The following is a 25,250-nucleotide window of genomic DNA, read 5'->3' as shown; positions in this document are numbered from 1 at the left end:
GGGTATAATTCTCATGCAACGGAATGTCTCTCCTCAAAAAAAAAATTAAAAAACAAAGCAATACCATTACTCATATATTATATATAATACATCGACAAAACAAAATGGAGTTCCAATGATAATACAAAAATCAGCGAGAATGCTAAACAATATTCAGGCATCCTCCATTTTAAGGACATTTGTAGAAAATAGTACATTAACTAATGATTCGTGCAAAAATGAAATATTATGTTTTAAAGAAACATAAAAGTGTGATTTACACAAATACATATGATCAATATCTAAACAAATATGAAACAATTGGATAAATAAAACAAAGCTCGAAAAATATTTACTTAATAAAAAATTAGAAAATGGGAAAGTGAATAATATTTCATTAATTTTTGAACTAACCCATTTATTAATTGGGCTTTTGGTTGATTTTAACCATATGTAACAAAAAAAGAATGGACATATTTCGATTTGTTCATCACTATTATTTTTTGTGTAAATTATAATTTTTTCAATATCATTAACTTTTGAATATTCATTTGAAAAAAAATCTTCATAATACTCACTAGACTCTGAAAAAATATTTTTGTTAAGTTTAAGAGGGTATGTAACTTTGTGTATGCATTTATTTATAAAATTAGGTAACAGAAATAGTAGCAACCATTCTCGTATTTCTTTATTTATGCTGTTGGAATAAAATTTAACAAATTTTATATTTTTATTTTTATATATAGAATTATATAAAACATATAAAGCTAATGTACGCAAAGGATATATTTTTATGTTCATTATAAAACAACAATCTTTTATTTTTATTTCATCGACATTTTTAATTTTATTTTTATCCCCATAATTATCTTTCATAAATATATTATTATATTCGTTGTCGCGCATATTCTTATTTATCTTATTCCAATAAAATCCTTTATTTTTTAATTTATTCAATTCATCATATTTACTTCGCCAATTCGTAGACACGTTACATATATCATCTTTCTTTCCATTTCTGCTATCTTTTGTTTTATCATTCATTCTGTTAAAAATTATATCATCCCTTTCAATATTTTCTGGATATGCTCTTCCTTCCTTTATATTTTCCTTTATAATATTAAACCCCTTTTTTATATTCCTTCCAATTTTATATCCGAAATAATCGGGGGTACGAGGCCATATCGGTAAAAAGGCTGAAACATGATCTCCGTCATTTGATATATTATAATTTATGTTACTGAGTAAATGGTTTTTAATCTTAGCTTTTAAATTAACGTCAAAACAGTTGAAATAATTTATTTTATTCTCTTTCAAACTAATTCTTATTCCAATGTGTGAAATGTCTTTTATGAATTTATTCACATTACATTTCTCTTCTTCTTTCAAGCATAGGGAAATAGAATAATCGTTCCTAAATTGAAAAAATGTATAAAAAAATATAATAAAGTAATATAATAAAAAAATAATATATTTCCGTCTAAACAATTTAGAGAAAAGCTAATACACCGAAGAAAATGTAGGCGCATATGTTTATCTCTTTTGTTCATGAAATATATTGTCTTTCTTTTTTTTCATTATTTCTTACTTGTGTGCATTATCAGAATCAATGGAATACAAATCTAAAGATACGTTTGGAAGGCTGTCCAATGAATGAAATGCATTTCCTATTTTCTTTATACTATTATTATTTATATTAATATTATTATTTATTACACTCTCATAATTTTCGTCATCATAATTATTTTCTTGGTAATTTGTCCCAAAATTTTCAGGATTTTCACATATAATATTTTGATTATATGTATCTGTATATATAGTTTCATTCGCTTTTTCATTGATATTAATTTCATGTGATTTGTTAAGACTATAATATTGTTGTTCTTGATCAGATATTACATATGTATAATCACTTGAATCATTTGTCGTATAATAATTATGATATATAATATTGTTAATTTGCTCAGATTTTTTTTTTTTTTTAATTTTTTTTCTTATAATAAAATTTTGATCATAATATACTTCTTCCTTTATATATATATCTGTGTGTGACCAAATTTTATTTAAAACATTTCTCAGTAACGATTTTTTAAATTTTTTATATTTTATATAAATATGAGAATTTTTAAACTTTTTTTTCCGTCTATTGTTGTTATATTTTTTAATAGATCTATCTAATATATCCATAGTACTCGAACTTTTTAAAATTACATATTCTTCTATGTTCGATTCTTTTATTTCGTTGTTGTTTCTTGAACTTTTTCCTTTTTTCTTGTTTTGTCTTAAATGCTCATCATCTGTTGTTTCATTTCCTTGTGAAAAAAAACCGTACAAAAAATCTACAACATCATCAACATTTGGATTAATTTTATTCAAGTTCATTATTAGTTTATTCATCAATTTGATGGATTTTTTTTTATGGTATAAATAAAAAGACTTAATAAAATTTCCACCATTTTTTGTAAAAAAAAAATTTATAAAATTTACATCCATATATAAAAATTGATAAACCAAATCATAAAATATTTCAATTTGTAATAAATCCTTTGTAAAAATTTGATTAAAAAAGTTTTTATTATACAACCATTTATTTATATTTATTTTATTATACAGTTTTTTTAAAAATATACTATTATATATATACCCATAAAAGTCTAAAGACTTCATAATACTTTTAAAATTTCTTTTATTTATTTTTTTAACGATATCTTTATAAAATAATACTTTTGATAATTTAAAATCTATACTATGTTCGTTCATATATATTATATTATTTTTACTATAAGTACTTAATATTACTTTAAAATACAAATACCTCTCAACATATTTTACATTTACTTCCAATATTTTTTTTTCTTTTTTATATATTAGTTTTAACTTATTTAGGTAATTATTTCCAATACTTTTTTTTGTTTCTACGTTTACACTCTCCGAATTTGTAATTTCTTCTTTTTTTCTCACCACACATCCTCCCATAATTAATAGTTCTTTTTTATTATCATTATATCTCGAATAGCTTTGAATTTTATCAAAATCTTCGCTACATTTTAACAAGTTTTTGGATGAATTATTTTCATAAGGATATAGATTCGGCGATTTATCATCGTTTTTTGACTTTTTGTCTAAAAAATGTTTTTTGTTATTAATTTTATTTATCTTGTCTATTATACCATTTCCTATATCCTTTTCCTGATCACATTTGCTACTATTTTCGTTTATTTCATTTGAATTAATAGACGAATTTTTATTTCCAATCAAATATATTTCCCCTGATTTATTTTTTTCTATTTCAGCAATTTCTTCAATTTTTACCAATTCATGTATTTTCTCTTCCTTATGATTATTAATAAGTGAATTAGTCACTAAAATAGAATCACAACAATTACTATTTTTCCATTTTATTAAATCATTATCTGAATCTATAAACTTTAAAAAATCGCTATGAATACTTTTAATTTTTTCTCGTTTTTCAACAATATTATCTTTTAAATTATCCTGATCAATTTTTTTATGTACATATCTAACAAAATATTTATTACCAGAAATATTATTGTAATCATTTTCATGAAATACTTGTTCATCATATACTGATACATTGTTTTGTATATTTGAAAAACATAATTTATCAATACATCCATGTTTATTATATTCATTTACAGTTTTTTCTTTTAAATTATAATTTATATTTTCAATACCATTATTTAATGGTCTATTTTCTTTTATCTCTTCATTTAATTCATCCTTAATAAAATATTTTGAAAAAATGCTAATTTGGGTATTATCTGTTTCATTTTTTATAACATCATAATTTGTCTCATCAACACAATTCTTGATACTATTTTGAATGTTATGATCATTAAAAACCTTTTCATTTCTCTCCATTTTAGTATATCTTTTTTTGCATATGTCAAAAATGGTTGGGGTATGATTTAGATAATTGTCTACAAACTGATATTCGCATTTCTCTTTTGTTCTGGCCCTTTTAGATATTTCATTTATTCCTGATTCTTCTGATGTAATATTTACTATATTATTGTTATATATATTTGCTTGGTGATCTATTAATTCACCATTTTGTATGTTTTTTTTTATTATATGCGATATATCTTTAATCGTTTGTTTTTCTTCATCCTTATCGAGTTTTTTCGTTTTCAATTCTTCATTTTTGGTACTTTTTGTTAAAATATGTTCGATATCATTTTTATGTTTTAACATATTTTGAGTCGCACATAAATTATATTCATTATCTACTACTTCTTTAATATAAATTTTCATGTCTGTTTTTTCTATAATACATTTTTGGGGTGTATTTAAAGAATTATTTCGATTTATTACATTTTTGGCTTTAACTATTTCATCATTATAGTCTTCAGATGCATACGAATATTTTCGAGTATATTTTTTATTTCTAATCCTACTTTTCAATTTAGTTTTAGAATTATTTTGTGATTTTGAAAAGATTTTTTCGTATGAAATATTTTTTTTATTCGTTTTTTTTTCTTTAGAACTAAATTTTTTATTCTCGATTCCAAAAGAGTTCCATAATATATCCTTTTCAAGTACATAAGAAGTGTTATTTGTACATATTTTGGTATTTAATCTACTTTCTATCATACCGAATTTGGGTATAATGCTTGGATAATTTCTATTTAGCTTATATTCACTCGATGTGTTCGTTTTATTTCTAAGACTCTTCACATTATCAATTTTATAAAAGTCTTTTAATTTACAAAAAATATTGTCGTTCTGTACTTTCCCGTCTTCTATGTGATTATTTTTTATTTTTTTTTTATTATAATCCCACTTATTCTCATTTGATAAGAAATTGTCAACTAATATTTCATTGTCTTTACTTAAATAATTTTCGATTCTATTCCGATTACTAAAATCATACGAGCGTTTTTTTAAATTGCTCATCATTACTATACAACAAATAAATAGAAATTATCAGTGATAAAAAATAACAATTGTATGCATAGATATAAAAATAATAATCCTTAATAGGATAAAACTATAATAACACAAAAAAAATAATTCGATTAACTTATTAAAATAATACTGCAAAATATTTTTGCCTTATAACAACAAAACAATGCAAATTATCATAAAATATAAAATTGTATATTTCAGATATACAAACATATTTTAATTAATTTTAACTAAAAAATATATTTGGATAATTATATTCCTTATAATAATAATATTATTATGAAAAATATAATACCACACACAAAATGTTAGTATATAATATATGCAACATCATTATGAAGGCGTTACATTTTTTCGCAGATTTTGTATTTTTAGCATTTATTAATATGCTCCTTTTAATACATTCTTATATTTTTAGGTCTATAAATTTATATATCCATATTTTTATTAATTTTATTTTTTGTAATAATTTTTTTTTATTTTTACACATTAATATTTAACATTGTCTATTTTTATAAAAGTCCCAAAATATCGGAAAAATAATATACTCATAATAAAAAGAAAAATAACATGGACATATTTTTTTCATTTTTAATAGATATACCCTTTTCAGTATGTTCATAAATAAATATATATGTGTGTATGCATAAGTACGCATTGTATGTAACTATCTAGCCATTCCTTTTACATATAAAATAATTTTCATTCATTGATTTGTGTGTTTGTTGAGTTAGTAATGATAGAAAAAGCAAAAAATCAAAAATAAAAAACGTAAAAGCAAAAAAAGACTAAAAAATTAATAAGCCAATGAATCGCAGTGGATGCCAATGGGTTCTATATATCCATTAGAATTATATTTATGAAGTTGTAATATTTGTCCGAACTATTAACTATATTAATCAAATTCTCAGTAGAGTAAAATTCTTGTGTTAATAAAGAAAAGGCCTTACGTATATATAAAGATATTTTAAAATTTTCGAAGTTACAATCTGATATTAGTCTGTTTAAAAAACCATCATTAATTGTATTTTGAATGTAATAATTTACAGATAATTTTTTACCATACAATATCAAATCGTCGGACTTATTTACATGAACAATATTATTATGTGAAAATTTTAAATAATTGTTAATATTTTTTCTTTCATAAAACTTTTGCTCATATTCACTTAAATGCATAAATTCAATATTTTCTAGCAGATCATTGAAACTAATACCATATTTATTATCTTCTTTATTTTCATTAAGAGATTTCAACAAATTATCATTTTGTATATTGTCCCCTTCGGCATATATTGGTGCTAATCTACGAAGAATATGTTTATTAAATTTATTTACGTTGTCTTCATATGGAATAGGAAGTATTAAAACAGCATTGATTATTGCTTTGGTAATTTTGTCTAGTCTATCTCTTAGGTTTTTAATTGCATGCACATTAAAATACTCTAAATCAATGCCATCTAAAATTTTATCAAAATCGTTCATGTTGTTATTATTTTTATCATTATTGATGTTATTGTTACCAAAACTAATATTCTCATCTTTCAAAAAGGAATCATATTTATATTCACTCTCCCCTATATTCTTTATTTTACTCTTTCCAATGAACTCACAATCTTTCCCTATTTCTTTGGTACCTAAATTTATATCATCTGCCGAAGCATTACAAATTCTCTTCCTTTTCTCATATAAACATAGATATATTAGCATGCTGGTAAAAGAAAAAATAAAGCATTTCAAATCATCCGAGCTTTGATATATATAAAAAATATCATTTAGCCATCCATCAATAATAGAACCACCAATATGTTCATTAAATAACATATTCAAAAAATTTTGTATGTCGATAAAAATATACATAGAAAACGATTGATATATATATCTCTTTTTTTGAATCATTAATAATACACTATATAAGCTATATCCATTGTCTGAACAATTTAATTGCAAATTTGTATTCACATATTTTAAAGTTTTAATTAGTTTTCTTATGAATTCGTTGTTCTTGTCTTTTAAAAGAAACATATTAAAATATATAGTATTTAACAACTTCAGTATTTTATTTTCCATACTAGCATTTACACTAATAATGTTGAGACAATTAAATGAGCTATCCCTTGTTCTCGACAAGCGCCTTTTTTTATTAATCAAATAATTTTTTAACTCTTCATAAAATATAATTGTGGATAATACTTTCACTCTTTTAAAATCTGGTATCACACTTATTAATTCGTTGCTTATTGATTCATGCCTTTTCCTACATAAATTAGATGAGATGCTTATTTCATCTATATAGCTAAAATTGGGTTCACTAATTTCACTATTTTTAGAATTAATGCTAATTTGTTTATATCTTCTCTCTTTTCCATTTTCTTCCTCATCTTCATCTATTTCTACATATACTCCATCCCCTAAATCCATATATGGATCTTCTTGCATCCGCTCATATAAACTTTCATCATCATCTATATCTTTTGTATTATCACGCAAATTGTATTGATCAAAATATATACAATCATTACTATCAATGTTTTTCTCTGTGTAATTCCCTTCATCAAATTTTTTAAATGAATAATTTGAAGCATTATCCATATCATATATCTCTATATGATCTTGAATTAAATCATAAGACTTCTTTATTTCATTCCAAAACAAGTATGTGAAAAATATATTATTTTTAGTTAGCAATGTCATAAAATAGGATAGCAAGTTATTATATAAATATAACCCGTATATATGTGATGTGCTATTGTTACAATAATTTTGCTCATTTAAACTTTCATCAGATAAACAAATTAATAATAAACAAATTTTTCGAAATATTTCAATTAATGATATATTAATATTAATTTTGTTAAATGGCTTTTCTTCTGCTAATGAAAAGAAAAAATATAGTATGTCTCTTTTTATTACATTACTAAAAAACTGAAATGCATATATAGGAATTGGTGGTATTTTTTCTAATTTATTTATTTCCTTCAATTGAAATATATTCAAGCTATTAGATATTCCAGCAACCGAATACAAAAAATAAAACCAAAATATTTTATAATTAAACAATGAATTTTTAGTAAAAATATATAATATATAATAAATTTCATGTAATGTCTCTTCGCTTGTTTGATCTATTATTTTATTCTTCATTATAATATTTTTAAAATGGGTTATAAATTTACCATTTTGCAATATTTTCATGACTAAAACATCATGAGTGCTACTTGCATTTGTATAATGCTCTAAAAAAAAAGATAAAAATTTTAAGATTCTTAAAAATGAGTATTTTGCTACGTGCATTTCTATAGTAACCGATTTTGTGTCTAATAATGAGTCATTTAACAAACTTATAAATAAAAATATATTATTATTAATTTCATTTTGATAAAACAGTGAAATAAAATTCAAAAATTTGTTTAAATTTTTTTGTTCCATTTTTTCCATATAAAAATTAAAATTATTATATAGCACATTGTTAATAAAAAAGTCACTAAAGCAATTCACTTGATTGTATAAATAATTTTTGTATACAACAATATCGTCATCAAAATAACTGCTATTTATTGATCCTTCTGTTATGTATTTAAAAAGACATGTCTTTTCATTGTTTTCATTCAAAACCACATCTATATTATCACAGTAAAATGTATTATCAACTGCATTAGCTTCATTTTTTATAAATAATATTAATAATTGAAAAAATAAAAATATGAAGAATTCTCTAAAATCATCATAAAATACTTCTCTTGGAATACCAAATTTATACATAAAATTAATTAATGTATCAAATGATTTAAATTTTAAATGTTTTTCAAAATAAAATAAATTGATAAAACAAATAAAGAAGAAAAATCGTAAAGTATTTTCATCAAACCATGTAATATTAACATATTCTTTCAGCATCCATATTGTAATTCTCTTTAAATTATTCGAATATGGGTGAAAGCCATTAACTAATATGTAATTAAAAAAAAATGATTTATCATTTATTTTAAAATCATTAATTATTGTATCAAACTTGATTATTTCATTATTCTCAAAGTAAGATATGTAACAATTTTTGTTTTTACAATACTCTTCCATATAATCATCAATCATTAATTTTTCTTTATTATTATCTTTTTCACAATCATCAAAATTTCCAAAGCTTTCATCAAACTTATTGTTTTTCTCACGATTTTTCAAAACGGTATCTACTTCTATAAATTGTTCTAATTTTTTTTTTATAAATAAATATTTATAATAACTCAAAAACATAAAAAAAGAAATATATTTGTACAAATTTATATCATTCATAATAAGAAAACTCAAATTTATATTATGCTTATTTTCCATACTATACAAATCTTTAAATATTAACTCTTCTTGTGAATATTTATATAACGGTAAATTTTTAATAATATATATTAGATTATTAAATGATTCATTATTTAACGAATAAAAATATGAAAAATTGATATTATGTTCTATTCCATTATATTTTATATGTTTTTTTATTATTTCAGAAATATAGCACATTGTATCATTTATATATATATTATGATTTTGTGTTCTCATACATATTTCAGTATTAATTAAAAGGTTACTCTTTTTATTACATTCCATTTCTATAACACCATCTGTAAATTTGATTTCACTATTTATAAATATTTCAGGATATAACAAATGCATATACTCGTTTTGAATCACTAAGCATCTTCTTAAATTATCTTTCACATTTTTATCTAAATAAAATATTATATCATAAAAATAATTGTCCAGCAATTCATAAAACAAAAAAAATATATAATTCACATATTTTTTTAGTATATTCTTGGATTTTGTGTCATCATAATAATTTAATAAAAAATTTCGGAACAATGGAATTTTATGAAACCAAATTATATATTTTTCAAATTTTAAATTATCAAATGATGAATCCTCTTCCTTCTCTGTGGAATTATTCGTAAAATTCTAAAAAAAATGTAATATATAAAGGGAAAAAATAAATATAGTAAATAAAATCAATAAGCATTCATATAAAGTAATAAATTTGACAATTATGCAGATAAACAAAATTGTCTTATAAGCATTGTATAATGCATATACGATATTTTATGTAGCATTTTTTTTTTTTTTTTTTCATAATTTTACGTCAACGCATTCAATGTGTGAACTGCTGTTAATATGAATAAACAAACTATTTAGAAAAACATCACTCAATATATTTTGTTTCACGAAATTTTGCAAAGACTTCAAAGAAATTATCATGCATAAATAGTTTATTGAAAGAGATAGACACTTATCAGAAAATTTTATATAATCTGTAAAATTTATTATATATTTGATATAACTAAATAACTTAGTATGATTTCCTTTTTCTTCGTCAGTATATGTAGTATTTATTATTATTTTTAATATTAAAATTGATATTTTCTCTAAAAATGTGATATATTTATTTTCAAAATTTTTAAGTATTGTTTTCCACGTATCATTCATTTCATCAAAATGAATAGATCGGAATAAAAATATATTTAAAATTTTTAAACACCATTTTTTGGTTTTTAATATTATTGTTAATAATAACTTAACTAAATTATTTTTTTGACTATAAATCAACTCACATAAATTTTCATAAGACGATTCTTCAGTTATTTTAGACACGGACATTAAACCAATTTCAGACGTTCCATTTTTGTTTATAAAATATAAATTGTTTATATATTCAGATAAATCTATATCAATTATTTTACTTATATTATGAAATAATATTTCCAATTCATTATTCATTACATCTACTGGAAACTCACTAAAATGGCACAGTATGGTTTTATATAAAAATTTTATAATTTTCTTTGCTGTAAACATAACATATATATTATTAGTAAAATTCAATAAATAATAAAGTAATCGGTTAAAAAAGGGGAAACATATTTTTATTATATCCTTAAATCCTGATAATAAATTTTCACATGGAATTTTTAAGCTACCATAATCATTTGTCTCTAGTAATTTTCTATTATTGTTTATATAAGAAATAAAATAATTGTGATATAATACAGAATAATAGTTACGATTTTGTATCCTAGGAATGTATTTTTTTAAAATTTTATTCAATAAAAACATTAAAGAGTATAAATTCTGGAAATGTATCGCCATCCCATAATTATTTTCTACATTTCCAATTTCACAAGTTGAATCATTAAACTTCATTAATTCTGTAATATAATATATGGTTGAATTATAATCATAATTCAAAGCATTGGTAAAGTCATTTCCCTTAATTATTGAAACAACTTTAAATATTTCGAATATATTTTCTATTACATTTCCCCACTTGTAGGGAAAATCTACTAAAAATATGTTTAAAAATATATCAATAAAATATAAGCATATGTTGAACTTTTTCATTTCAATTATGCTTTTATATTTTTTGAAAGATTTATGCATGTTATTATTAATATACTCCTCAAAACTAGCAAAATTATTACTCTTAGTATCATTTATTACACATGAATTTTTAATCAATAACAATATGTTTTCTCTTAAATAAATCCATTCTTCTTCTTTGAACCTTTTAGAATTATTATCGTCGTTTTCCAATAGCTTAGAATGTTCAATAATATTTTCACTTAAAAAATTTATATATAAAGGCTGCATTTGAGGTAATTCCACATTTCCTATACCATCTATTTGATCATCATTTTTACTGTATATTAAACTACTAAAATTGTTAATTTCTTTTTTATGTTTCTTCTTTTCATAGTTATTAATAACATTTTTCAAATATTTATTTACATATTCGAAAATATAATTTTTTAAGCATATTATCATCATTAATCGTAGATAATGATATTCTTCATGTTTCATATAAGAATTATTAATCCCTTGAATTAATTTAATTATGTCTAACTTGGTATCTTTAAACTTTATAGAAGTGCAGTAATCTATATTTTTGTCTTTTATCAAATTAATAAAAATATTCACAGTTCTTTTTATTTCCAATTTACAATCATTATCTGGATTATTTATATTGTTCTCTACATATGCATTATTAGTTTTGTCAAAAATATTTAAATCTTCTGTTTCGTCAATTATCTCATAGTAGTTATTTAAATCGATAAATAGTTTATTACTTATTTTAATCAGTCGATCCATTCTGCTTATAAAACATAATAACACAGATATGTTTTCACAAAATTTAGATAAAATATAAAAAGATACAAAATTTTGCTTTTATAACTTAGGATGCAATCAATGTATCGTTAATACAGATTTTAATTTAATAGATATGACATTTTTATCGTTTTTTGGGGTTTTTGTTTGTCTTCTTATTAATATTATATTTTATATTAGCAATGCTAATGTAAATTTAATTTACTTATACAAAAAATTCATTTTTTTTTTTGAAATTATATGTAATGCAGAAAAAGATAAAATAGAAAAAAAATAATAATCAAAAACTCATAATTCAAAGATAATATAAAAAGGTTTTATTCTATATGTAAAATTATTTAAATTGTTAATTCTTAATGAACAAATCAAAAATATAAAATTTATTTTTATTCAATTTACTTGTCTTCTCATTTTAAGTTTTATGCTATATGTAACTATTTTTGTTATTATATACCATTAAAGTAATAATAATATAAAATAATAAAAGAAAAACAATTAAAACATTTTTTTGTGCATAATAAGTTGTAGCATAATTGTGCAACTTTAGTTGTTCTGTATATAATTTGCGAAATTATTTTTATTAAAAAAAATACTTTTATTTTTATTTTTCTATAATGCATATAATGGAAAATTATTAATTAAGCATAAATATGTATTTAAAAAAAAAATAACATTATTCCTTTAATGATTATTATGTGTGCATGCAATTATAATGATAAAAAAATGTAAAAATATGTAGAAACACAAAAAATAAAAAAATAAACAAAAACACACAAAAAACAAAGCATATATTTATATGTAAATGAAAGAATCAAATGGATAGATATGTGAGTTGAATAGATTTTTATTACATAGAAATACCAAAAAACAAATGTACATATGCATTAAAAAATGAAAAAAAATAGCTAATTTGTTCTGGGAATTTAAAAAGCTCGAAATATGTGTGTGTGTTTTTTTAAAAAAATTTTTAAAACAATGAAAATTATTAATAACAATCTATTATACTTATTATTTTTTTATTATAAACATGATTAGTAATAGTAGTATTACAATGTTCATCTATTTTTTGGAAGGTGAGAACATTACGCCCATTTAGGAATCTTCACATTTAGCAGGAAGGTGTGTGGACATAATATGGGTTTGGTATAGTGCATATTTTATTATATCTGCGAATCGCGTGATGTCTTTTCATAATATTGTAATATATACATCGGTATTCTAACTTTTACCTTTATATAGAAAAAATTACAAACGGATATTCATAATACCCATAAAATAGTACTCTATTTATTTTCATTTTCGTTTCAAATGGGAAATTGTGCGCATATTCGTTTATAAATCGTGATATATAGTATTCCTTATGTTTCCGTTGATATTATCGTACAATTTTTAAAATTTCAATGTTGGCATTAAATTCATCGTTTTATTTTATCATCTGTTTCAATAAATTGTCTATGAATGGCATTAGTTATTATTTCGAATTATATTATCGTTATTTGCATTATGTTTTAAGGGAATGTGGTTTTCTTTCATATTGCTTATATCGCTTGAATGAATTCGTTTATTAAATCTTTCATTTACTAAAATAGCTCCTCGATGATTCTCTTTATTGTACTGTTGATCCGTTGATTGTTTATTATGTTTGTATGGTGTTATGTTTTTTGTTTTGCTTTTTATATAATCATTTTTTTTTTCTAAAACTTGATATGTTTTTTTATAAGGGGTGGTATTGTCTAATTGGTTTTTGTTATTATTATTATTATTACTAGAAACATTGCCATTTGGTGTTGCATTGTTAGAAGTGGTATTATTTACTATTTTGTTTCCAATGATATTACTTCCCCGTTTTACCCAATTTTTTTTTTCAAAGTACCCCTTTTTGGTAAAATTATGATCATTATCTTTATCTTCATTGTTATTATTTTTAATAGAAGTACTTTTTCTCATAAAAAAATTGAAACTTGTGTTGGTATCATCTGGGTTTTTTGTATTATCAGATTTATTGTTTGATATCCAATTTAACAAAGGAGCTTTGATGCTATTTAAACCATTTTTACGAGAAGAAATCGATGCCTTTTTTTGGTTATTTGAGCGCGAAGCATTATTATTTCTATTATGTTTATTGTCTTCATTATTTATTATATTATTATTTAATAAACGTGATGCATTTTTCGAATTTGTAAATGTACTATTTTTTGGTACGTTATAATAACCCTTTGTAATACTGTTTGAAAAATCTTTTTTATTTACTAAATTAACTTGTTTTTTAGGATTTTCATTAATACATGCTGGTTCATCAAATTCTTTTGTATCGTTCGACAGGGCAAAATTATCTTTATTACCTATATTACTACTAGATTCATCCATTAAATTTTCGTCGATTTCTACTGATTTTGTAATATCATCAATATTATTATATTCCTCATCTTGGTGAATAGTATCAAATGTATTTAATTCATATATCTTTATTTCATCTTCAAATATTTCATTATTGTTTTTTTTTCGATTTTCCTGATTTATATATAAATTTAACATTGTATTATATCTATTTCCAATCCATGCTTTAAAACTTTTGTAATTAATCGAATTATCTTCATCTTCATTATCTTTATCAGCATTTGAGTTATTCTCAGCGTTCAAAATAGTAGAAGAATTTTGGGTATCATTCTTATCGTTTTCAGAACAATCAGAATAATTACTTCGTTCCATATTTTTGACATTTTTATCGTCGTCACATTTTAATGTATCATTGCGACCCCCTTCAGCATTGCCCTTTTTTTTTATAAATCGAAAATCGCTAGATTTTGTCTTTTCGCTGTTTTTACCATGTTCATTAGTATTTTTAATATTGCCATTGTTCTTATTTTTTGTATTTCTCGTTTTTTCCTTTCTTATAAACTCTTCATTATTATAATCATTCTTTCTTCTTCTATTTGCCTGATATTTCATATTACGGTTTTTGCCTTTTTTATTGAATTCGATGCTATTATTAGGATTCCTATTAGGAGTGTCAGACCAATTTTTCGGGTTCAGGCTATTGTTAATGCTATCATCTTTGTTGGAATAAAGATCTTGACTAATTATATTATTTTTTATAATTTTTATCCCATTATCCTCATTGTAATGTTCGATGTTATTTAGCCCATCAATATTACTATTGTTATTTTTAGAGAATTTAAAAGATTTTAGTTTGTTTTTCTTATATTTATCCTCGCTATTATCATTGTTCATATTTGATTCCTTTTCTGATAGTTCACAAATTTTTATTCCTTTATTAATGTTCATACTATTTCGATCACTTTTTTTTTTATCATAATAATTGTAATTATTATTTTTACCTCCATAGTCATAGAGGCTATTATTAATATTGCTGTTGTTAGGGGAAGTAGATTCATTAGTAACCGATGCAATTTCACTTATCTTAATATAATATTGGTCTTTAGATTTCTTCTCATGTTTTCCTTCATTGTTAAATTGTGCGTTCGATTTTTTTAAGTTATTTTTTTTTAAATTTAATTTTCTTCCACTTTCATTTTTATCATATTGGTGCCCATTATAGCTATTTTTATCTTGGACGCTACTGTCTTTGTAATATGAACTTCGCATGCTCGATTTTTCATAATAGTTATAATCATATTTGTCATTATGATTGTTATTACTACTATTATTATCATCGCCATTTATGTTCATTAAACTATCACTTCGATTATCATGGTTGTTTTTATAATATTTATTTTTTTTTTTATTATTATTATTCCCATTTTTATTATTATTATGATTTAAAACATCCAATGATGGATTCAAATGACCATTTTTTATTTTTTTTTCATTACTTTGATGCATATCTTTATTTTTTTTAATAGTTTCTCTGTTTTTTGATTCCTCTATTTGTTTATCACCTGATTTAAAATTTTCTTTACTTTTCATAACATCATCATTTTCTGTATTTTGATAACTACCAGATTCTACCTTACACATATCATTCATATATTCGTTGGTGTTTCTATGGTTTTTTTTTTTGTCATTATCTGTATCCCTGTAATTATTATATTTTTTACTTGGGTCTTCATTATGCTTATTATTGTATCTCACGTCCTTTTTAGTATCATCATATTTCCCTCCATTTTCCACGATATTATTATTATATGAGGGTAATGGTGAAGATATATTTTTTTTATAATTAACATTTCCATTATTTAATATGTTGTTATTCTTTTTTTTTTCGCTATTGTTATATTTATCTTTTTTATCTTCATTTTTTCTAAATGCATTAGTTTTATTTTTATTATTTACATTATCAGAATTAACATTACTTAAGCTTTTACTGTTATTGTAATTATGATCTCCTTTGATTCTGGTACTATTTATTTCATTATTTTTTTTTTCAGCATATGCTTTTCTGTTACCTTTTTTAATATTATCATTTTTTGCTGAATTAACGCCATTGCGTTTTATATGGTCTTCATTTTTTTTAATTGGTTCATAAGTCTCGAAATGGAGCACACTTTCATCTTGTTTAATATTATCATTACTATTGTTATTTTTGTAATCAATATTGTTGCTGCGATTATTATTATTATTATTATCTATTCGGTTATTGTAGTAACTGTTATTATTATCATTAAGATTGTTACAATTAGTTTCGTTGTGCCCATGTCTCTCCATTTCTATGTTTGATATTATATCATCTCTATTATTATTTTCATTTTTATGAAAAGAGTTTTCCATGGCTTTTCTCTTTGTAGAATAGTTTCCTTCTTTCATAAATTTAGAATCGTTAAGGTTCCCTATTTTAGAACTGTTATTAATAGATGTGTCTTTAAAGTCGTTAGAATAATTTTTGTTGCTGTTGTTACCGTTTTTAGAGTCACCTATCTTTTTATTATTCGTATATATATTCCCATTTATATCTTTACTATTACTCTTCTTGCGATTGCTTGCATTCATCCCATCGTTTAAAGTATTTGAATAATTTTTTCTCCTTTCCATTTGATTATAACTCGTCTTCTTGCTATTTTGTAAAGCCCTATTATTTTTATTATCATTACCATTGTTTTCATTTCTACTTAAAAAGCTATTTGTGTGTTTTTTTTTTAATTCACCTTTTGGACTCAGTTTTTCAACATTATTTATATCTTTTTTTGAATTCCAATTTTCATAATTTTCCTTTATTTCATCATTATATTTTATGGTTTTCTTATTTTCCATATTGTTATTATTGTAATTATCTCTTGATCCATTTTTTTCGCTATCATTACTATTGTTATATTCAAAATGTTCCACTGTTCTTTGAGTATTTGTTCTTTTGTCATTCATTTCATTATTCTTATTTAGTTTCACAATATTCATTAAAGAATGCGAGGTTACGTTTTCATTTTTGTGATTCCCATTATAGCTGATATTATCCTCTGTTATAGAATTGCAGGTGTTTCGGTTTTTATAATCATGATTCCCATTTATCTTTTTATCATGTGTATTATTATTGTGATTATATTTAAAATTTTGATTTCCTTTTTTCAATAAATTTTTATCTATTTTATGATTATCATCATATCTATCAAACATGTGAACCTTTTCACTATTATTTTTCATATATTTTTTCACTTTATCGTCTCCATTTTTTGAGATAATTATATTGGTGTATTTATTATCGTCTTTAATATAATCATAATCACATTTCATTACATTCCTACCCTTTCCGTTCTTGTGAATGTTCATCTTAATTTAAAAAAAAATACAATTTAATGATTTTTTCTTTATAATCGTATTCACGATAATTTAAAATGGTGTCATAAAAATAATGACGAAAAATACTTAGATAAGTATATATGCATATATAAACGCAAAATATGTGTTAACAAAAGAAAAAATATAATATATGCCACTATATGTTTTAATAAGTATCTGCATATGTGCTGTGATATTTTTTTGAATCAAAGTTTACAATGTGTAAGTAAAATTTCTTTAATATATCAAGGAAATAAAGCATGTACTGTGGAAATATTATTATTAATTTATGTAAAATTGTACTCATGAAAAATAAACATTTGAAAAGTTATTAAGACACTTAATTTTATAATTCATAAAAACAATAATAAATAAAAAACATTAAAAAAAATAACCATACAGAAATTATAAAATAATATCTTACTTTCATAGCATGTAATATATAAATTCATATTATATAACAAATAAGAAATACAAGTATCTTTAATTATATATTATTTCATAAAAAAAACAGCATCTACATATTTACAAACATGTATATGACCGCATAATAGTATAGCATAGCATGCATATAAATATATAATATACACATTCATAATATTATATACACTGTTATTTTACTACTATTATATATATTTATTTATTATATAAATAACGATTTTAGCTTTTAAACATAGTTTTATAGCTTAAAAATATTAATATATATGTATGCACATGATATACATATATATGCTATATACAGGTTTCCCTTAAATATACAACATTCGCCATTAACCCATTGAAATTTTCTTGAATACGGTATTTATATATTTTTTCCTTTCTTAAATTTGTATACACTTTTTTTGATGTGCTTAAGAAATATTATTTTATTTTTATTTTTATAAGTTTTTTTGTTATATTATTTGCTAACATTGTGTTTCCACTTAATATTTTTTATAATAACATTATTAAATAAATATACTCTCCCTATTATTTTTTTTTGCCATATGCATATATAGCTAATATAGCTATACATTAGTGCTAACATGAAAAAAAATATATATGCTTAAAAATATCCGATATTCCTATTTATTTTTTGTTATAGGAATTTATAGCATATTTTTCAAAATTAATGATAGCAAAATGATTGTACATTGAAAATATAAATCAAACATTATTTTTTTTTATGATCCCCCTGTATTTTTTTAATTTTTATCGTGTTTTATTAAATCACCGTTTTAATAAGGTTTCATAGTTAATTTTTCAAAAAAATGTTACTTTAGTACATGCTGCATATTGAGTACACGAGCAATCAAAAATTAAATATTTGAATATTATAAATATATGTACCATATATACCATTTTTTTTTATCTCTATACAGGTAGTTATGATACTTTGTCAGAGGGATATATTTTGAGGTATGCATAATTCTTTTTTATAAGATGATTAAAACATCTTTTATGATATCTTTTTTAAAACTAAAATATATAGTAACGTGAAGTTTTATAAATAATAGTGCATATTTTTTTGTTTTTTGGCTTGTAATGTCCTTTTGATATATAAAAACTTTGCTTTATTTAAAAAGGTATAATTACAATGAACGGTGGGATAAGTAGCAAACAGCATTACGGGCTTTCTCTTAAAAATACCAAATCAATAATTTAAAAAATCAGGGTAAATATCATCTTATTTTTCGTATTATAAAATATGTTTTTTGGTGTGGCGTTTTTTTTATAATATATATAAAAACATTTAAACTATTTATAAAACTGAAAAATTATAATACTTCCCCTATTAAAAATAATAACCCTGAAAATTTTTAAACTAAAAGAACTTCTTTTCTACCGCTTAATAAGATATTCTTATTTCCTTTTTTGCCACATATATTATCCTTGCTTATTCAAGTTAGTTACCATTTATTCCTAGTTTTTGATATTTTAGTATCTGTTTCTTTTTCTACTTTTTTTACAATGATAATATAAGTTGCAATTATATTTGTAAACATGATTATAAGCATAAAAAGTAAACAAGCATATCACTATATATCTATTAAATAGCCTATTAAATACTAACATAAAGAAGATGTTTTGACCTATACATGTCTTTCTATATAGATATATTTAAATTTAATATAATGCATATACATATTATATAAGCACACACTGCCCTCTATGGGTGTTACAAAATACACATCAAATAATATTTCTTTCTTTAGCAATTTTATTATTCCAAATATGTGTTTTTAACTATTAAGTGTTTTGAAAGTGTTTTTTAAGGAATCCTTTTTACATTATTCCGCTTTCATTAATTTTATAAAAAGTTATATTTTCATAAATAAAATATTATGATTTATTGAAAATATTAATATCGAAAAAAAAATACAAAACAATCATATAAGGTGTGTAAGTAATTACACAATAACACATTAAATTTAAATATTGTTAGCTAAAAACAAAAGTCATGGAAAAAAACAAAAAAGACAATCATAATATGGTTTATGGATAAAAAAATGTTTTAATTTTCGCTAAAAAACATTTTTTATATTTCTATTATTTATATACGGATATAATATTTTGACAATATTTCAGCATAGGAAGGATATATATTTTTTTTCTATCCTATGCTTATCTATTATTTCATAACTATATATATAATGCGTACATGCGCCAATATTTTTAGATGTTTTCTCAAATTATCATTTTAGTTTGATAATAATTTCTATATCTTTCTCATTACAATTTTGTAATTTTTACTGCATATTTTTCATTTTTTCATATTTTTCATGCATAAATTGGCAGGCACACTAATAGAGATTTGTATATAACGGTCAAGATATCATCCTTTTAAAGATTTCTTCATGGCGCCATTTTATGCTTGAACTATGAAACATTAGCTTTGTTTTATCTATTGCCTCTTCAAGATATTTATGAACTAAGTTGGAACTCCATTGTGCAAGATGCTTCGTTGTTTTGATATCATCATCATCTTGATTTTCTTTTTTCACTTTTGATAGTAATTCATCTTCTAAATGCGATATACTTTCAAATCCAACTTCTGAATCGGAGTATATAGGATATGGATACATATTTCCTGCATAAAATTGAATCAATGTTCATATATATGTAAATGTAGACCTTTATAAATTTCGATTTTTAAAATGTCTATGCATATTTTATACAATACCATATCCCTGTATTGACCACCATAGAAAATGAAAACATGTTTTATTTTATTATGCATACGGCTTTAGTGTTACCTTCTTCTCCTTCTAAATACAATAATCTCGTTTTTTTTTTTTTTTGATTTTTCAAAATAAATTCCTTATCATTATTATTTCCCTTTTCTACTTTGATATGCTTTGTTGCTGCAAATAAAATTAAAGAGAATATAATGTTTCCAAATTCAGTTATTTATTTGCTTCGTTTTTTTTCAGAATAACATTTATATATGTTCATTATATTCATTAGAATAATAATGCAGCTATTTTGAACGAAAATAGGAAATTTATTCACAACTTTCCAATATCTATATATTTGTATTACATCCATTACACTTATATCTGCATTTTTTATAAGTTCAATATATACTTACCAATTATCCATCGTTTTTCGTTAATTTTAATTGTTTTTTCATTTTTTCGTTTATTTCTTACATTGAACTTAAAAAAATTTTTATTTTCTATAATATTGGCATCATTAGTTTTAATGATTTTGTTAGAAATATTTTTTGATGTAGGAAACGCCGAATTTCCTATTACACTATCTTTTTCATTTCTTATATTATGCACTCCATTATTCATCCCGTTATTATTTTGTACAGTTCTTTCCATATTTGAGACATTGTTTACTCTGGCATTTGTTTTGATAAGCCCCCTTTCCAAATTGTTTTTTGCATTGTAATCATTTATATTTATTAATTCTCTTTTTTTAGTATTGTTATTCAATTTAGAAAAAAATACTTTTTTATTTTTTAGAGAACACGCATTAAAAGAACTTTTCTTATATTCATTCATTTCGTTCCTTAACTTATTTATCTTCAAATTAAAAATTTCAACCTTATTATTCCATCTATGATCTAAATTTTCCATTATGTTATTTTTTATTTAAAATATGCTCATAAGAAGTCAAGCTATTATAACCAATGTAAAGCACAACAAAGTGTGTCTGAATTAAAAAGAGCATCAAATTGTTTCTCAAAGATAGAAAAGCATAGAGAAGAAAATAAAAATAAAAAAAAACAAATTGAGTTAGAAAAACATGCAAAGAGTAAAAGAACGTGACAATATATATTATACTTTTTAACATATTTATAATGATATAATTCTTATAATATGCATTTTAATGAATAAAACAACTTTTAACATCAACAAAAAAATTATTCTTATAAAAAAAACGGAAAAAAGTAGTATATTTATCATCTCTAATTGATATTCCACATATTTTATGCGTATTATTCCAATACATTTACACACATGCAAGGTGTATGTACACTATTCTTGTTATAACTATCTAAAGACGATTTCTCGCATTTGAAAAAATATAATAGTCGTATTTATATCGATTCTCATTTGCGTTCTTATAAATATATATATGTTTTTATGTTAAGAAATATACTCTTTATCATATTTTTCTGATTCTTTATTAATTTTCTAAATTTTGATATCCAAAAAAAGCATTGATTACCAATCCCAGGAGCAATTCTTTGAATTATACTTTTGAATGAAAGAACCCACCAAAATATGACTATTTGTATTACATGCAGAAATATATTTTTCGTCTATTAATTTTTCTTCTATAGGTATAAGGACATAAGCATCAAGACCTGCATATTCAATCTGCTCTTTTGATAATGGTCTTTTATTCCAATTGGATAATTGTAATTTTTTGCTTAATTTTTTTCTTAAAAATTGAAAACATAAATCATTTAAACTTTTAAAATAATGTTTATTAATTTTTTTTGGTAATGCTGTTATTATATTTTCTGGTTCGTTAAATTTATTTTCTATTTCTTTCTTAAAATTATATGTGCTACTATTTGCTAATTTTTTAAATAATTCTGTATCATTATTTTCAAGAATATTCCTATTCATTAACTCAGTATTAATAATATTATTACAATTGTATATATCCTCATTATTACACTTTTCAACGGTCAAGGGTTTTTTAAGATCTATTACATTTATAAATGCATTTAAATTCGATATATTTTTGAAATACATTGACATTATATATATATCACATAAAAAATTAAAGAACAATTTATATATAAATGGATTTTCTAATATCCATTTAAAAAATTTATACACTAATAATTTATAGTTATAATCTATATTAAATAAATCAACTACATATACTTTTTTATATGTTGAAAAAGATATAACACTAGCTTTTTGTTTTCTATTCCATTCTACATCGATACCAACATAAAAAGATTTTTTTTTCATCCTTAAATTACGATTTATATTGTCTATTTCTGTTAAATTATTATTATAATCAATATTATATATATCATCGTCCATGTAAATGTTATTTATCCAATGATTTGTTTGATATTCTTGTATTTCTATTGTCATTTTTTCAAATTCAATAATATTTTTTATAAAACATATATTTTTTATTTCGTCTGGGAGTGTGTAATGATCATTGTTTATATTACTGGAATTGTCTTTATTATATTTATGAAATATATCGTTGCTCAGACTATTTTTTATATCACTTTTCTTTATAAGCCATTGATTTCTCGATTCTATTTTGTTTATTTCATCTAAATTTGTAGAAATATTACTGAGAAAATATTCTTTCATGGCTAGGTACCCCCAATAATTGGAAAAAAAACCTGTTCGAAAAAAAAACAATCAAGTAAAGAAACTATAACGTTGGAAACAGTATGAGAATTTAGTATTGATATGCAGAATATAAAAACTGTTTGAATTTGAACTATTATGTATAGTATCAATAGTGTTCGTAATGAAATATGGGGAATAACCTGTGTGCTGATCCATGGACAAAAGATAACGAAAAGCTTCCAATTTTAAATGGTTATGCTCCAAAGTATCGAAAAATAAAAAAAGAGAATTTTTAGACTCATTTTTTAGTATATGATTCAATATATCTACACAATTAAATGACGAATTTTCTTTTATTGGGCTATAAATACTAGGATTGTCCATAGAAGACAAAAATATGGAGATAAATTCAATGGAAGTAGTAATGTATATTTTATTAGATAAATATTGTGCAACTAAATAATCTACATTTTTCACATTTAATTTATTTTTTATTTTTTCTTTTTCATAATTTATATTATTTAATATGGTAAGAAAATTTGTATAACTTACAATATCGCATATTAAATTTATGTCCAAATTATTTTTATATATTTCATTATTTTTAAAAAAAAAACATAAACTATTTAGTACTAATTCTTGAATGTTTTTTTTTTTGGTGTTTTTTAAATTAGGACTAACAGATTTTATAACATTTTGGTTAAAAATAGAAAAAATATATTCTATATTCCCATTATTGCATTTACAAATTTTATGATATGTTTTAACTAGGTTTATAAATAATTCTTTAATGTTTTCCTTATATTCGTTTGTTGTTCTTATATTTTTAATTTCCATTAATCTTATAATATAAAATATTATGTTTGCCGCTATACCTTCAATATCTTTATTTTTACATAGTGAACTTATTATTTCAGAAAAGTTTCCTCTTACATAAATTTTATTATCAGTTGAGTAATAACAATGTCTTTTTAGTTTGAATAAATTGATACAGTCATTTTTTTTAAGGTAATTACAGTTTCTAGTCATATCAAAGTAACACTTAATACTTCCTTCTTTGAATTTGTTTTCTTTTTGTATGCTACCACTTAGCTTATCTAAGAAGACCATTGATAAGGTGTTGTATTTCTGAGCGTTAACCTGTAAATAATGACGGCAGTTAAATAAGGAAACGAATTTAGGCATATTGTATTATTCGAAATAATATAAGTATTCACTATTATATTGTTGTTATATTTATACTATACATTTTTTGATAGCATCATCATTTAGTATATTTTCCATCTTATTTCTGTGTTTTCTTCCTTAAATCCAATAACACATTTTTGTATATTAATATAATTAAGAGGCTGGTATACTAGGTAATTTTATATATATGTGCTTGGTGATATGATTACCATTATTACTTTATATATATAACATGTAGAATAATGATACTTATTTAAGACTATTATCCTTGTTATGCCAATGCAAAAAACGATGCTTCCAAAATATACATATACTGTGGAATTACAAAATAAAAATCAAATAAATGAAATATCTTTTCAAACTATTCAAATGTTTAATAAATTACTTCCAAATCACAATTTTTTAAGAAACAAAATGCATTATATCGTATAGGGGCTTGTGTGGTAAATTGCATTAATATATATAGGTGTAATTAACACAGTTATGTTTTTAATGCCGTAAGTATTTCGCTAT

At 22.2% G+C, this 25,250-nt stretch overlaps 5 protein-coding genes across 5 annotated transcripts; all 5 read right to left on the bottom strand.

Annotated features, from left to right (window-relative positions):
* Positions 1-153: 153 nt before the first annotated feature.
* Positions 154-4,896, bottom strand: PBANKA_1138900 (conserved Plasmodium protein, unknown function; the record flags this gene model as incomplete). The annotated part of the gene is made up of 2 exons (XM_034565948.1): positions 154-1,393; positions 1,568-4,896. The coding sequence occupies 2 exons, from the start codon at positions 4,894-4,896 to the stop codon at positions 154-156; spliced, it is 4,569 nt and encodes a 1,522-aa protein (XP_034422595.1).
* Positions 4,897-5,742: 846 nt separating this feature from the next.
* On the bottom strand, positions 5,743-12,039 carry PBANKA_1138800 (conserved Plasmodium protein, unknown function; the record flags this gene model as incomplete). Its single annotated transcript, XM_034565947.1, has 2 exons — positions 5,743-9,855; positions 10,036-12,039. The coding sequence occupies 2 exons, from the start codon at positions 12,037-12,039 to the stop codon at positions 5,743-5,745; spliced, it is 6,117 nt and encodes a 2,038-aa protein (XP_034422594.1).
* A 1,482-nt stretch (positions 12,040-13,521) lies between these two features.
* Positions 13,522-17,775, bottom strand: PBANKA_1138700 (conserved Plasmodium protein, unknown function; the record flags this gene model as incomplete). The annotated part of the gene is made up of 1 exon (XM_034565946.1): positions 13,522-17,775. The coding sequence occupies one exon, from the start codon at positions 17,773-17,775 to the stop codon at positions 13,522-13,524; it is 4,254 nt and encodes a 1,417-aa protein (XP_034422593.1).
* A 2,816-nt stretch (positions 17,776-20,591) lies between these two features.
* Positions 20,592-21,851, bottom strand: PBANKA_1138600 (conserved protein, unknown function; the record flags this gene model as incomplete). The annotated part of the gene is made up of 3 exons (XM_034565945.1): positions 20,592-20,854; positions 21,021-21,128; positions 21,356-21,851. 3 exons carry the CDS (start codon positions 21,849-21,851, stop codon positions 20,592-20,594), a joined length of 867 nt encoding a protein of 288 aa, XP_034422592.1.
* Positions 21,852-22,442: 591 nt separating this feature from the next.
* Positions 22,443-24,734, bottom strand: PBANKA_1138500 (exonuclease, putative; the record flags this gene model as incomplete). Its single annotated transcript, XM_034565944.1, has 2 exons — positions 22,443-23,599; positions 23,750-24,734. The coding sequence occupies 2 exons, from the start codon at positions 24,732-24,734 to the stop codon at positions 22,443-22,445; spliced, it is 2,142 nt and encodes a 713-aa protein (XP_034422591.1).
* Positions 24,735-25,250: the final 516 nt, after the last annotated feature.

The sequence above is a fragment of the Plasmodium berghei genome, assembly GCF_900002375.2.
Source record: "Plasmodium berghei ANKA genome assembly, chromosome: 11".
Taxonomy (NCBI): Eukaryota; Apicomplexa; class Aconoidasida; order Haemosporida; family Plasmodiidae; genus Plasmodium; species Plasmodium berghei.
Note: the sequence above shows the minus strand (reverse complement) of the source record. Positions and strands in the feature narration are given on the sequence as shown.